The following is a 16,629-nucleotide window of genomic DNA, read 5'->3' as shown; positions in this document are numbered from 1 at the left end:
AGACTCAACGGCTCCCCCTCCCTCACACGAAAGTCTTCGGAAGGCGCGGGGCATTGGCGCTCCCATTTTCGCTGCCCCTCAGGCACGCCCGGAAAAAAGGAAAACTTCTCTCGTTTCTCTCTCTTTCTGTCCGTCCGGCATCCAGGGACCATTGCGGCGTTGACGTCCCAATTTCCACGGCGATCCATTGGCCCCGATTATTTAATGGTTTTTCCGAACATTCCGGTGGAATATGCAAATTGCGCGAGAGACCAATGCGACCTCCTCTCTCTTTCTCATGTGATTATTTTACAGCCTGGTCACGTTGATTCAGCATGTTCTTCTTCTTCTTCTTCTTCCTCCTCTTCAGTGCTCTGGATGAGAGCTGAGCTCAGTTCATGGCCCACTTCATTTTGGATCTGGAAGAACCGGTGAGTCGATTCTCTTTTAATCACTTGGGAGTCTTTGCTCAGCTTCAATTGCTCTGTGTCCTCCCCCATTGCACTTATCACTCCCTCTTGCATCAGCTTCGTTCGCGTCGGCCTTTACCTGTTCGTTGGAATTCGGTTTTTGTTTTTCCCTTGCTTCATGATTGATTCCGCGTAGAATTCGACCCGAGCGTCGCGAGAAATCGTGGGTAATATCGCTCGGATCATTGTTCCGTATCTGGGGTTGGAAAAAAGTTGTCACCTTTTTCTTTGCTCTTTCCTTATAGCTTGCTGTTTTTCGATGTGACTGACACGCCGGGTTATCGGGACGTTTCACCGCCATATACACCGGCAAATCGCTTTGTAATGAACTAGTTGGTGAATGAAGTGTCTAATCTCCGTAATTATGTGAAGTTGGCAAGCATTCTTTAGTAGATTCATAGTTTGCAACTATTGTATTTTGGTCTCATGGGTGCTGATTTTCGGTTGGACAGGTGCACAGAGAAGCACTGGTAATTCTGAGTTCAGATATTGTGCTGGCGATTCTGAGTTCCATTATCTGCTGAAATTTGTTCCTGAGTTGCTATTGAAAGGATGTTTCATATTGAGAAAGTGAAATTCTGGTCTTTGGCCGGAGGGATTGCTTCTACTGTGTGGATTTCATTGGTTTTTTCATCTATTCGTGTATCCCGTTGTACCTTCTTTGGATTACTTAAATGCTCAAAAGTTCAAAACCCATGCCTGCCTTTAAATGGATCCAGTGAAGGAGGCAAAAGTAATGGTCAGGCAATAAGATCACGTGTTGATCTGGATAATCAATTCCCAGCCGACTCTCACAATGCGGTGGTGTACGTGGTAGACTTTGGAGGCCAGGATAGGTAGGTGGCTCTCTGGCTGTGATTCCGTGACGGAGGTGTCAATGTTGTTGAGGTAATCAGGACAAAGATTTTTGTTCTTTTCCTTGTCAATGGTTGATTTTCTTGAAGCATTTTCAGGTTAAGGGTGAATTCTTGCTTATATTTAGCAATTAGAACTAACAAAGAAAAGTAGCAAGGCGGCATCAGCATCTTTAGATACTGGTATCAGAAACTGCAAACATTCTTCTATTTAGATGATGGATAGAAGTTGATGTTGGCATGCGATATCGTACTCTTTGTCTATAACTTATTCTTGTTTTGGCAGGTTATAGGTGGCCTGAGCTGCAAAGATGATTGTAGTGGTCAAGGCATTTGTAACCACGAGTTAGGCAATGCCGTTGCTTTCATGGTTTCAGTGGTTAGTATTATCCCGAGGATTCATGATCTCATCAATAACACCAGTTTGAGTTAATAAAACAATGATCGGTGTTGTATCCTTTACTTTTAGTTCTCTCGTTTGTCTAGATCTAACCAAGAGTCAATAAGTGTACATCATCTGTGCTGCAGTCACAGATTATATGGAAGACTAATCTTCCCTGCAGGCCTATGTGCCTAACCGGTCAATTTAACTGAAAGGGAACATATCACATGGGGACAATGTTAGACATATGGAGTGAATAAGATGTAAAGCATTTTAAGGATTTTTTAAAGTCCTGTTTCTTCTTTCATGTTCCTGTCCTGTTATCCATTGAACTCAAATTGCCAAGAAGTAGTGCTGCCCATAGTCTTAGGCACAGGGATAACATCTGGATCTGGCATTAGCTAATTCCTGGAGTTGGTGCATTTAGAATATATAGCAACTATGACATTTGCTAGTTCGAACATTGGTGAACAAGTTACGGCTTCACGGATGGTGATCTACCTTACAGTGAAATGGCAGAATTTATAGCTTCAATGTATAGCCTTTATGTCTATTACAATCTGCTTTGGGACAATATGGAATACTTCTGTGTGTCACACTACCAAATTTTAAGATTTGTTTATTGGGATTGTTTCACAGGATTTGCTTACCTCATCCAAACTTACGGAATGTCCACGACTTCACAGATTTAGGATGTTAGAGTTAATCATGCTTTCCATTTTGTTATAATGTTCTTATTCATGCCTTAAGATATGTTTTTGTTCCTAAATTCACTATAGTCTTTGCTTAAAGATGCTCTACCTATTTGGAGGTTATTTTCTGCTGCTATGTTATATTGTGGATAATTTCCTGATCTTTTCTGAATAATTTATTCTCAAATTATTTTGTGTAAGTAAATCTAAGAGGGCACTCATAGAAAATGCCCTCCTTTCCATGACTCTTTTAGTTGCCTCGTTATCCAATAAAGTAATCATCATCTGGGACAGGGGAAGGATGCTCTGAGAAACTGCATCTGGACTGCAATTACCCAGCATCATCAGAGCTACCATATGGACGGTGGGTTGTCTCAATTTGCTCCGCTCACTGTGATACAACTAGAGCCATGTGCTTTGTGGAGAAGGAACCAAGTATCCAAACCGTCCAGTGGCTGAGGCATGGGTTTCAAGTGAAGTAAGTATATGAAATGACTATATGGGCATTGATTCACATGTTCTATTAGACTAAATTAGTAGCAACTGATGGAAATATCTTCTAGGCTGCCTTCTGAAGATGGAGGTCCCAAGGTAACTGACTGGGCAAAAGCTGACCTGGAGAATATATTCACAATGAATGGTAGCATGCCAGGATGGTGTAACGTGGATCCAGCTGATGCTTATTCTTCCAAGGTACATTTCAAGGAGGAGTGTGACTGTAAATATGATGGCTATTGGGTAGCTTTTGTGAAGTGCCAGTGCAGTGCACTTGTATCAATCAGTGCTCTGGACATGGATACTGCGTGGTGGATTCTGTCAGGTATAAGTTTTTACACTCTCAAGTGCAGGGACGATTCAACTTCATTTCGAATTCAAGTAGGACAAGTTGATTGATGATCCTTTCTAATTTCAGTGACAAAGCACATATGCTAGTGCAAATGTTTTTGATCAGAGATTGTTTTGCCACTCCACAAACGATTGATATTTCACAAACTCTTCTGCATCTTGTGCTAATAGTTCCACTAGATTTTCTAGAGCAATTATTTGACAGATTTTTGTTTATTGTTCTTGATTATGGAAAAGTTATTTGACTGGGGAAGGAAATGCGTGGACAAAAAGTCAGCATGCACTTATTTCGGCCTTTTGGATTTCGAGAATTCTGTAAATGTTTCAGAACAAAAGCTACAGCTGATGGATCTGGCTACTGAATTTTTAGTTTGCATGCCACTTTTCTGTAATAAGATAAGAATACTTTAAACAACTGAGTTTTATATAATTTGTTTCCTAGTTGATTGCTCATTACGTTGTGGTCTAAGGACACTTATTAATGTAAAAGTGCCCTACCTCTTGGGAATTTTTGTTCTTGTCCGTGGTGGTGGTGGTGGTGGTGCTGTGTATACATCACTCAATTTTGGGTCTACATGCATTTTCTATTAGTTAATCTTAATGACACCAGTAAGGTCAAATTAATCATACCACATCTTGTTGCAATTTATTCTTGTTGTGTTGATGGTCCGTAATTATAACTGAGCATGTTCTAATTGTCAGTGCAAGAATGGTTGGTATGGGGGCTGATTGTAGTATTCCATCAGTTTTGTCATCTGTGGGAGAGTGGCCTCGATGGCTACGCCCAGCTCAAATTGAAGTTCCTACTAACGAGAATCTCACGGGGCCTCTTGTCAGTCTCAACACTTCTCTAAAAAGGAAGAGGCCACTTATATCGTGTATGATCTGCCCCCAGAATTTAACAGTCTGCTTCTTGAGGTCAGAGAGAGAGTTGCCTTTTCTTTTTTTGAGATATTTGGATGACGTAGATATGATTCTTACAATTTGATGGAATCTACAGGGACGACACTTCAAGCTTGAATGTGTCAACAGAATCTATGATGACAAGAATGCAACTCTGTGGACAGAACAGTTGTATGGCTCCCAGGTAAAACGTTATAATACATTTCAAATCAACACTGTAGATAAGTCGAGATTTCTTTCTTTTTAGTAGTTATATTACCAGTCATTAGAAGCTAAATCCTTCCACAGTAGTAACAGTCATTTATCTCTATTCTGGTGATTGCAGATGGCACTCTATGAAAGTATATTAGCTAGTCCCACAGGACACTGAACCGTGAAGAAGCAGATTTTTCTTTGTGCCTGTTCTTGATTCATGCATAATTACTCGTGCTGACGATGCACCTCATTTGAGTATGCAGGTACAGTTTCTTAGCAGTTGCTTTAACCTACCTGGTACAGGATATAATCATATTATTTATGTGCATACACATGCATAATGCATCATTTTATTTTCCTTCATTTGTTCAGGTTAGCCTGTGGCTGTTACAGGAACTTATCACCCGATGTTTGTTCTTTTACCACGAGTTTTGTGTGCTTTAAGAGCTTCTGTGTTTAAATTATTGAGTATAGATTGTCTTAATTTTCTAAATATGTGGTGATGCAATTGTTTGTCTCATTATCAGGACCACATGGGTTTGAGGAGCTCTCTCACCTTGATTTTTACAAGAAGGCACACAATCACATAGTTTCCCAATATCCTTTTGGAACCGTTCATCTGGAAGGGACCATTTATGGGTATGAAATGAGGGACTTTTTCCTTTCCTTACACAAAGACAGAGTGGAAGGAACTGAATATTATAACACAGCCACTCTTGGTGCATATACTTATCATGTGACTCTTGCACTTGCAGTTTTTTTTTCCTGGGATGAAGGTGCTTGCTATGCCCCCAAGGAGATATGGAACAGCATGATGTTGGTTCACTGGGGTAATACAAATTCAAAGCATAACCACTCGACCACAGCCTACTGGGCTGATGACTGGATAAAATTTCTTTGGATAGAAGGGGGACCATCCATGTTTTGACCCTGATAAAGATCTCGTCCTTCCTGCATGGAAGATCCCTGATGCAAATGCTGTAAAATTGAATCTTTGGGCTAGGTTTGGGTTCTGTTTCATCAGATTTCTCGTTCATTGTACTTTTGTTCAAGTGAAGAATTGTGGAGCATTTTACTAAGCAATGTGAATCATTTCTAGGCCCTATGAGAAAAGAAAAAAGTTGTTCTATTTCAATGGAAATCTGGGACCAGCTTATGCAAATGGAAGGCCGGAAGTCACGTAAGTAATCCCAGGACCTTTTAGATGCTTCCATTATTTTATTATGGCGTTATTCATTTTGGAAGATAGTTCTCGAGAAGTGCCTTAGATGGCCCAACCTTACTGAGCTTACAATTTCCTACACCTATGGAGAAGGTCTCGATAGCATCATCAATACCAACAACCTCCTCAACTAAAAGGGGAAAGTGTCCACTGACATTGCTGGAGAGGGAGCAGAGATGAATATACCTTAGTGAATCTAGCTGAGTTCTTTCCCAGAGTGAATTCCATAGCATAGTTTCTTATCTCATTTTTCCTGCATTTTTCCCCTTGTCTGCAGCTATAGCATGGGTATCCGACAGAAGTTGGCAGAAGAATTTGGATCTAGCCCTAACAAGAAAGGGAAGCTCGGGAGACAGCATGCTAAAAGATGTGATAGTGACCCCACTGCGTTCTGAAAACTATCATGAGGATTTAGCTAGTTCTATTTTTTGTGGGGTACTACCTGGAGATGGTTGGAGTGGTCGAATGGAAGATAGTATTTTGCAGGGATGCATTCCTGTGGTCATTCAGGTATTTGTTTTTATTTCTGTTCTCCTGATGATGCTCTCTTCTGGACAATAAAAAATGTTTCACATGGGTTTAAGGAAATATCTATTTTCACCATGCAAAAAATGGGGTAACATTGGCTGTTGGGTGTATTCCTTCTTTGGATATGGATATGGTTGGCTGGCAAGACCAGAAATGTTAATACGCATCTTCTGATCTTGAATATGATTTGAAACAGTACTAATGTGGGTTTTTTTGATTTGATGTAGCAAAGAAAATATTGCTGGCCAGCAAAAAACAGAAAAAAAGAAAAAAAAGGAGTTTGCAGAGAATATTATCTTGTCAAACAACTTGTAGGTTTTGAAAGGCAAGGACTACTATTTTGTCAAAGAGCTTTAACCTTTTGGAGAGTTTTTTACTTTAACTGGGACATTTTTCTAGAGCATTTGCAAAAGACCGAAGATATAGTGACCAATTTTCTTAAAATTAGTTGGTGCTTTTCTCATGAAACTGATGTAGTTCTGCATGAGGATCCTGGGTGACTGCAGTAGGGTGAATAGAACATGTCCTATTAGTGTCGTTTGTGAGTTCCTCTGAAAGATCTGATTTCCTTCATCTGATGTTAGTGTTACTACATGAATATGAAGTGATTGTCTAGTCAGATTCAACTGTTTGCAATGTGAGCGTTGCCTTAAGAGCATATTTTACTGAATCATATCCTTTCCATCACTTGACAATGAACCAGAGAAGATGATACAGTACAAAAATTGGATTATCATTTCAGAGCAAGTTGAATTTTGTCCTATTTTAGGCTTAGCCTACTTATTTTCGTTCGTCTGCTTTTAACAATTCTTGAACTATGAGTCTGTAATCCTAAATCTTGTGCGAAAAAGGTTGAAATTTGTTCTATTCTTATTTTTGTTTGAAATTTTCATGTTCAGGATGGGATATACTTGCCATATGAGAATGTGCTCAACTATGATAGCTTTGCAGTTCGTTTACGTGAAGATGAAATTCCTGACCTGGTAAAGATTCTGCAGGTAAGAGTCTTAATTTATGCTAACGAATTGAAATGGGACACATAGGACAAATGACACTAATTTTATGTCTTTTCCTGCGACATACTTTTATTACGGCTGATGACATGTGGCACTCCATTTACATTACAAGGGATTCAACGAGACAGAAGTGAAGTTCAAGCAGGCAAATGTTCAGAAAATCTGGCAGAGGTTCTTGTACCGAGATTCGATTCTGCTAGAGGCTGAGAGGCAGAGAAATGCTCTGGGTAGAGTGGACAACTGGGCAAGTGCATTTTTGCAGTTCAGTGAAGATGATGTCTTTGCCACATTTATGCAGGTACGTCTTAAATATTAACCATAAAACAATTGCATGTTATATTTTGTTGCCCTGTGGATTAAAGGCTTATCATGGATGAGCAACAGCAGCCGCAGTGTAGAAGACTGTAACAGGCAAAAGAGCATGACGTATCTTCAGTACCCATGGCAGGAAATAAATGTGGATAAGATTAATTTGCTTAGTTCTTGATGTAATCAATTTCTTCCCTAACATTCTTTCAGCTTTAGCGAGCTTAGCTAAATGTAGTGTTAGCAAAAGACTCCTGTTCTTATAAAGCTTAAAAATCAGCATAAGATAGCTCATCTCTGAAATGTAATCACTGATATGATCCTATTCCTCACATAAAACCGTGAGGTTTGGATGTAAAACAGCGTAAATAAGCAGGAAAAACCAAGTTATAAATCCTTTTGCCCATTTTGTCTGTTAAAAGTGCGTCATGCTTCTATTTATCTTTGTAACTCTGTCTGCACATTGTTGACAACTTGCCCTCTTCTTCTGCAACAACTGCCATGAAACTCAGAAGAGAAAATTTTCGGGTTTTCTCCTTCTCTGCATCAAATTATTTGTTTTTGTCACAACCCATTCATCATTGAAATTCACAAATTTGAGAATCATGCATTAGCATTTATGCCAATATTTGTGGAAGCAAAGTGGGTCGATGTATGTTGATGCTGCCAAATAATTGGGATAGCCACTTTCATGCTGCTTGCTAGTAGACTACAATGATCTTAATCTTGAACAGTCTCCAGTTCCATATCATGAGGAGCATGGAAATGTTTATTGTACTGTCTATATTGCATGCTATTGCCATGCAAGTTTTTGCACGTGTATGAGGATGAACATTGACTCATCTATTTTTGTCCTTACAAGGTCTTGCACTATAAGTTACACAATGATCCATGGAGGCAACAAGTCGGTCCTCAGAATAAGGAGTCTGGGCTGCCGCAAGAGTGCCTCATGAAAGCCACCTGAAAAACCAATTCAACCCCTGAAGGAGTTCTCAGGTATTGGAGGCTGAGTGTATATGAATTGAAGAGAAACTGCAGATAGTAGCAACAACTCTTCTTCGAATGAGCTGCAGATGCCGGCGACTTTCTGGATTGAAGAAAGTGCATGCAGTGGCCCACCGTACCAAGTTCCACAGTTTTGCAAGGATGGTGCCTAACTCTGGCATATTTTCTAACCAAAGGCAAACGCCAGTACAGTTGTTTTTTCCTCTTACATGTAAAATCTACAGATTCTCTTTCATGATCATAGAGGAAAGGATCTCAAATTCTCTTATAAACGCCAATATTTATTCGTTCTTAGACGGTCAGTAGTCATCATAACTCGAAAGCTAGTTCCGTCCTTGCTTGATATCATTATACAGGAGCCAAAGCCGGAGGGTACTTCCAAAATTTCAGGAACATTTGGTTACAGAAGTTTGGAGTCCCAAGCACTTTTCTCTCTATGGAATTATATCATTGAGCAATGACTGAAGGGGTTTGGTTGAGCTAAAACACTACAGCTTCTCTTTCCTGATACATGAAGATCCGCTTATCCACTGTCCTTAAGCAACCATGCTAGTGTCCATGATGATTCCTCAGGCGAAGGCCGAAGGAAACCATTTGCGGATGATATCGTCTATTGCCAGATCTTTCGAAGGAGAGATTCATGTGGGCCTAAAGCTGCAACAAAAACTTGGTGATCACAGATTTTAGGTATGCTGGACCACCTTGCCAAGAAAATGAAATCCAGGTTATGAAAAGTGAAGAAAAAAATTAATGAACCATTCACAGTAGCAAACAACAAAAACCAGAAAAGAAAACAGAATAATGGCTTATCTGACTCGACTGCTGAATATATACCGAAGAATGGTCCCACTCAGATTTCCTTTTGATCTGTAAGATTATCCGACTCCTGTAGCCCTTTCAAAGTTCAGGCCCTACAAAACGATTCATCGAATCAGCGTGCCCCCAACGCCATCTCCCTAACGCATCCCGGAATTCCCTTGAAAATCCAAGTTGATGTACCAAATGCAATCACAGCCGCGGATGGTACGAGTCTCGTGCGCGATCCAAAACTCCTCTGGTTGTAGGAATTTAGCCGGTCGGTAAGGGGTCGGATCTGTGTAAGTCAAACGTCCGGTCATTAGAACAGACAATGATCCATTTTGAATAATCCAAGTTGATGTACCCCCTATCAATGTTGTGTCCATTTTCAATAATCCTGCCTTTATTATAGCAAGAAGCTATCACAAGGGGAAACTACAAAAACCATCTTCAACCTTATTTAGTATATATAAAAGTGAATTTAAACCGTTAGATTTTATGAGATTCACGTGGAATTTATATGGATCTTTCATTTTGATATTGAGATTTGATTTAAGACCTGTTTTAGATATTTGGGAGGTGCTATTTCTACACCCTTTTTTATTACTACAACACAGTTTTAATTGACTAAATTACCCTTCTATCACGACCTTTCTTTCTCTCTCTAAAATTTGTCTCATAATTTGTGCTAAGTTTCTAAAAAGAAATTAGTAGATGTATTATTGTGGAATTAAGCAATTGAACAGTAAAACAGATAGAACGAAAAAATAAATTGAACACCAGATTTAAATGATTTGGTCTATGTAATTTACGTTATTGGAAGAAACTGACAAAAATAACTTAATTATGAATAAAAAAATATAACGGATATTAAAACCATAGTTGAGTTACACAAAGCAAACACTCTTGGTATTTTGCAGCTCCTAATCACCTCCAATAACTCACATAATATTTAACCCATAATTCCTCACAAATAATCTATCAACCAAAGGAATTAACAAATCTTAACAAGAAATTTAATAGTCTTGAACACATAAAATTTTGGTCAAATCCCACGATCAAAGCCCACAGAGATCTTCTGGAATATATGTATACCTTTATCCGCCGCCCGTAGAATTCTATGTCGGTCCATCAAAGCAGTCCATGCCCATTGGGATTAGGAAACAAAATCCAACCTTGCTTTCCTTTCTTCTGTTTTTATTTTATTTCTTCTTCCCACTCGGCAACAAATTGCTAAATAAGCCTTTCCTTTTCTATGTCCTCTCTTTACAGTTAAAGGTCCAACGACGCTGCAACGTGGAAATATCGAATCACCTTTTTATGTTCTTTTAAATTATTAAAAATACAATATGTCTTTCAAAGTCGAAAATTCATTTTTTTTAGTCTTCTAAGATTTGTCCATTTGTTCTTTTTGTCTAAAATTTAAGTGATTATGGCGGAGTCAAGATCTAACTAGTTAAGGCATCCTCGTATCTAGACTTTTATTTATTCATAGAAAAATTTAGAGACATGACTCGCGAGCAATATTAATAACTTTCTTCCCCAATTGAATAACAAAAAAAAAAAAAAGTTTAGTCTTCATCTTCCGTTCTTCTTTTCTTCTTTTTATCTCCTTTGTCAAACTTCATGCTTTTGAGAAGGAAAAATCTTTAGTATGTGTTATTTAAGTAGAAAAATTAAAGTGGTCTCAATAATCACGTAGACGCAAAAATAATGAAATAAATAAATTTTTGGAAGTAAAATGAAGTCGAACCTATTTTCTTTCTGAGAGAATGTGTTATTAAATATCCACTAATGCTTTAACAAAAATTAAATTTTAATACGACCGGTTACCATAAATAGATGGATTTTATTTAACATTTATGTAATGAGTTCTCCTTCTTAAGACACCTTCCTTTTCTGGCGCTTCTGCAGGTGACTCCAGCTCCAAAGACAGTAAAATAAAAATCACATTTTTTCCTCCCTCCCTCCCTCTCTCTCTCTCTCTCTCTCTCTCTCACAGTCAACATTCCGACCATGAACATCTCCACCCTCAGGCTCGACTCCAGCCCCGCCTCCACCCCTTTTCACGGGGCCTTCGCCCCTCTCTCCGCTCGCCGCCCCTGCCCCGCCGTCGTCTGCTCCGCGAAGCCGCCGCGGGCCGCCGCCGCCTCCGCCTCCGCCGCCTCCGTCAGCGCCGCCCCCGAGTCGCCGGCGAGCCGCATCGGGGGGCTGAGCCAGGTGTCCGGCGTGTTGGGTTGCCAGTGGGGGGACGAGGGCAAAGGGCAACTCGTCGACATCCTGGCCCGCCATTTCGACGTCGTCGCCCGGTGCCAGGTGAGCCTCCGCATCGGTTGTATTCGTTCGAATCTCTACGAGTACATGGCGTTTGGCCTTTTTGTCTTCTGTGCGAATATATTCGAGAAAGGAACGTGAGTGGTATTCTTTTTTTTCTTTTTCTTTTTTTTTTTGGGACTAGATAGTGATCAGGCCGTTGGATTTGACATGTTGAGCATGCAGTGTCTGAAATGATTTGAGTGATTATAAGGGGAGCTTGGGAACCTCTGGAAATGAGCAAATGAATGATTAAAGAATGTAGTTCAAAAGTAAATTTCGAGGTAGTCGGGGATGAACTTGGAAGGGGGTCGGAAGGCATGCATCAGATTTGTGGTGTAAGAACATCAGGGCGTTTAGGTGTATATTCATTGAGATGGGGGGAAGTGGCACCTTGAGGTCTAGATGACCTCGATCATGGTCTAAAGCTCCGTCTTTGGATTGGGAACAGTGAGTTGAAATTCTTTTGCTAAGGTTAGCTGGGTTGGGAAAATTGCTTGCATTGAGGAAGTTGGATTTTTGACAATTATTTAAGATTTAACTAGAAACAATCTCCGGTGTTCTGAGATTGGTGGCTTAATCGATGTGGTGGCGGCTGCGATTTGGAAGAAATTAGCGGTATGGCGAAACCAATCGGCTGGTTTCATCGGCAACATCATGTTGGTCCACCGATAAGGTTTCTGGAGATGCCTAGATGGTGCTGTTGTTATGATTGATTGTTGGCACAGCGATGATGGAATGCTCGAGTCAGTTGGCATTAAGAGTCTAGGGGAGTACATAATGTCTACTGAATGAACTTGATTGATTGACTGATTTGACTCAATCAGACCTTGAAAGAACACTGTTGTCAAGGAGTTAATGACACTAAGGTTGTATCTCTCGACTGATGCTAATGGCTCTAATGTTTTATTTGTTGCAACTTCGAGGGTAATTTTTTTTTTTATCTTTGACAATGATGGTCTTTCTACTTTCTCCTGAGCCGTTAAAATGGATATTTTTACCCTTCATTTATTTTAGGGAAGGTTGTAAATATCTTTACCTACAACTGATAACCAAAAGTTTTTCATGGTCCATTTTTTCTAGTGATGGTCTTCTTCTTTCTCCTGACCCCTGAATATGGATAACTTCTCCTTTTTTAGGGAAGTGTGTACGTATCTTTACATACAATAGATAACTGGAAGGTTGTCATTTCCACACTCTGATTTGGTATAATTATGGTAGCTTATCTGTTTTGTAGTACTAGTGACCATCCATCTCGTCACATCATATCATCTGCCTTTTCTTATTGTGGATGTAAGATGGAGACCTTCATCTACCATTAAGATGATAATTTATTGAAATGAGGCCATACTTAGGATGCTATTATGCTATGCATTTGTTATCTCTAATGTTGCTTGCTCAGAATTTGAAGATTAGAATGTTAATGTGTTCATCCATTTCCCCTTCAATCATTTAGGAAGAAGATGACGAACAACGACGGGTCTTCCATTTTCCATTTTATATTTTGTAGCAGTAAACAACAAAAGTATATGTCAACCAACTATCTAGTTGTGCCTTAGAGAAACTTCTTCATAAGGGTGAGGTACTGCTACTAATTGATGTTGACCAAGAGAAAAAAGTCAGTTTGCACAGTAAGTCGAGTCTAGATACTGTGCAGCACTTTATCAGATTTCTTTGTAATATGGCATGGTTGATGTAATGAGAAATATAGCTGATCATTGAATCCTAGAGGAATAAATTTACTTCTCTTCTGCTAGTGATCTTGTGTGTTTATAGCCCATATTCCTCCATTGAGCGTGGATATTATCTATTTTGTAAAGAGCTATCTTATTCTTAAGTTGCTGGCTTTTACTGAATTTGTCAATTGTAAATACTTTTTATTTTGAACCTTGAAGATTTTTTGACACCAGGGTGGAGCTAACGCTGGGCATACAATTTACAATTCAGAGGGGAAGAAGTTCGCTCTTCACCTTGTTCCATCAGGTATTCTTAATGATGACACTCTATGTGTCATTGGAAATGGAGTTGTAGTGCATCTGCCTGGATTATTTAAAGAAATTGATGGATTAGAGGCCAATGGAGTCTCCTGCAACGGAAGGATTTTGGTGTCTGATCGTGCCCATCTGCTATTTGATTTCCATCAAGTAGTGGATGGTCTTAGAGAAGCAGAGCTTGCTAAATCTTTTATTGGAACGACCAAAAGAGGAATTGGTCCTTGTTACTCCAGCAAAATGATTCGAAATGGGATCAGAGTGAGCGATCTCAGGCACATGGATACTTTTCCTCAAAAGCTCGATCATTTATTATCAGATGCAGCTTCAAGATTTAAAGGCTTTGACTATGGTCCTGACATGCTCCGAGAAGAAGTAGAAAGATACAAGAGATATGCAGAAAGGTTGGAGCCTTTCATAGCAGATACTGTGCATTTCATGAATGATTCGATACTACAAAAGAAAAAGATATTAGTTGAAGGCGGTCAAGCTACCATGTTAGATATTGACTTTGGAACATATCCCTTTGTAACCTCCTCAAGCCCCTCAGCTGGTGGAATCTGTACCCAGTCTTGGCATTGCACCCAGAGTCCTTGGCGATCTAATTGGAGTGGTGAGTATCTACTTATCTTATTAAATGTTTTTTTAAACGAAGTTGGTGCTCGTGTCGGTAATTTGCAAGTGAAGTTTGAATTACTTACCTCAAAATTTCTTTGCAGGTTAAAGCATATACGACAAGGGTTGGTTCCGGTCCTTTCCCAACAGAAATATTGGGACAAGGGGTGACCTGCTCAGATTTGCTGGGCAGGAGTTTGGCACAACTACTGGTCGTCCTCGTCGTTGCGGATGGCTTGACATAGTTGCACTGAAGTACTGCTGTCAGATTAATGGCTTTTCATCTCTAAATTTAACCAAACTGGATGTTCTATCTGATCTTCCGGAAATCCAGTTAGGGGTTGCTTATAAACAAATTGATGGCACACCGATTGAATCATTTCCAGCAGATCTGCGTCTCCTTGAGCAATTGAAGGCAAGCATTCTCATCATCCACTTGACTTCATGACGTGTCCTGTATCTTGTGTGATATATATATATTTGCTAGTTGCCTATAACAAGTCTGCCTGAGAAAGTTGGTAAAGTTAATTGCTTGACACCCGGGTGTCCCCTTCTCGATAACATGGATTAGGCAACCTATCATCTTACTTGATATCAAATTAGAGGCCATTAAAGCATGAAATAGTGATGTGCTCTTCGTACATCTTTGTAGCCTATAAATAAAGTAATTTAACTTTTGCAGCACATATACAAGTCTTGCGGAGTTGAGATGATAACTCAAATGTCTGTTTGGTATGTTCCTTTCATGTGTTCAGGTGGAGTACGAGGTTTTACCTGGTTGGAAGTGTGACATTTCTTCTGTCAGAAGCTACTCCGACCTTCCAAAGGCTGCACGGCAGTACGTGGAAAGGATCGAAGAGCTCGTGGGCATCGATCCATTACATTGGCATTGGACCTGGACGGGACGCCCTTATTTACAAATGATAAAGAATCGTTCCCCCGAACATGCTGGATTAGCATATTGTCAAAGACAGGAAAATGTATTTTCACTTGAAAGCAAAAATTTTGCACTATTCTTCTGTATTTTCTTGGCTGAAAGATTATCTACGTGGGGCTTCACGTAGGAATCATGTATGCTCAATTGTTGGTGGTGGCTGCTTTCTCATGGTTATGTCAGCTTAGTTACTGAAATCAGCTAACTCCTTTTGTATTGCGCTGAGCAGGGACATGGCTACAATGATTTCAGGTTTCCTTCTCGCGTTTGAGAAGGGCGACTTCCCTTGATTTTCCGACTGAGAAGCGAAGTCCAATGGGGAGAGATGCAACTTGCTCCATTAATTAGCCACTTGATCAACCATCTGACAGCAGATTAGTGGTGGTAATATAGCTCAGCAGCCACTAATAAGTGGCTAATTATTGGAGTTAAAGGATAGTAACCAACTTGATCGACCTATCTTAGTGGTGGTACCAAAGCTGACGTAAATAATGCCACGTCGGACACAAACTATTGTACCCAAAATCCTAAACTGGTGCATCTTAAAATTTAGGGTTAATACCTTAAAAACTACCCCAACCTAAGACAGCTGTGACAAATTTACCCCAAACTATTTTTGACCACCAAAACCCACGAACTGGTACATATGTGGCGAATCTACCTCCGTTAGCTTCCGTTCGATTTTTAGTTAATTTTGCTTGACGTGGTTGGCGACGTGACAAGCCATGTAGAAATTCATAAGTTTAATACCATTAAAAACCCAAAACTGATATATGTATGACAAAATTACTCCAAACTGGTATATTTATGACAAATTTACCCCAAGTTGATATATTTACAACAAATTTACTCTAAATTAATTTTTTCGATCATAAAAAACCTAAATTGGTACACGTGCGGCACATTTACCATCTTTCAATTTTCCCAAATTTGACTGAGTTGTGTTGTCCAATCAATTTTATTTTCCGGATTACTCTAACATTGCCTTCATATCATTAATACTTGATTTTTTTATTGGAATCATTATTAGAAAACTATTCAAAGGCTACCAAATGTGCACTTTATTCTTGTGCCGGGAAGATGCCCATTAACTAAAAGATGGACAGATCGCTTGCATTTATATACAAAAGAATCACACTCAAAGCACACACTGAAATTAGCGATAAACATAAGTGATTTTGGTTCCGGCATTTCAACGAGCATGTGATGTACGAGTCACTCATACCATTCACATGCAAGTTCCATGTTAAAATTTTGACACTTACGATTCAAGGTAGGAAAGACTATGTAACGCTAATAAGGACCAGTAAAGTAAGAGTGATATGTAAGCGTACAAACAGATTGCGGACAAGTAGTAAACCATGTTGGGCTAAGACATATAAACATAAAGCCAAGTTTGTCACAAACCAAAAACGAGTGAAGCAATCACAATATGTGCACTTCTTTTGTATATGTGCACAAGCGATCTGTCCATCTTTTAGTTAATGGGCATCCTCTCGGCATAAGAATGAAGTGCACATTTGGTAGTCTTTGAATATTCTCTAATAATGATTCCAATAAAAAGAAAAAAAAATAAGTAT

At 39.5% G+C, this 16,629-nt stretch overlaps 1 protein-coding gene and 1 pseudogene across 1 annotated transcript; both read left to right on the top strand.

Moving 5' to 3' along the window:
- Positions 1 to 8,692, top strand: part of LOC120287050 — a 10,266-nt pseudogene extending 1,574 nt beyond the window's left edge.
- Positions 8,693 to 11,150: 2,458 nt separating this feature from the next.
- LOC120290956 (adenylosuccinate synthetase 2, chloroplastic-like) lies at positions 11,151 to 15,226 on the top strand. The gene is given in 7 exon segments (XM_039307860.1): positions 11,151 to 11,512; positions 13,420 to 14,067; positions 14,069 to 14,113; positions 14,220 to 14,262; positions 14,265 to 14,530; positions 14,871 to 14,986; positions 14,988 to 15,226. Coding segments are annotated over 7 exon segments (1,470 nt in total). The 5' UTR covers positions 11,151 to 11,212; the 3' UTR covers positions 15,040 to 15,226.
- The last annotated feature ends 1,403 nt before the right edge of the window (positions 15,227 to 16,629 follow it).

Source organism: Eucalyptus grandis, chromosome 1, assembly GCF_016545825.1.
Source record: "Eucalyptus grandis isolate ANBG69807.140 chromosome 1, ASM1654582v1, whole genome shotgun sequence".
Lineage (NCBI taxonomy): Eukaryota > Viridiplantae > Streptophyta > Magnoliopsida > Myrtales > Myrtaceae > Eucalyptus > Eucalyptus grandis.
This window is presented reverse-complemented; position numbering and strand designations above follow the sequence as displayed.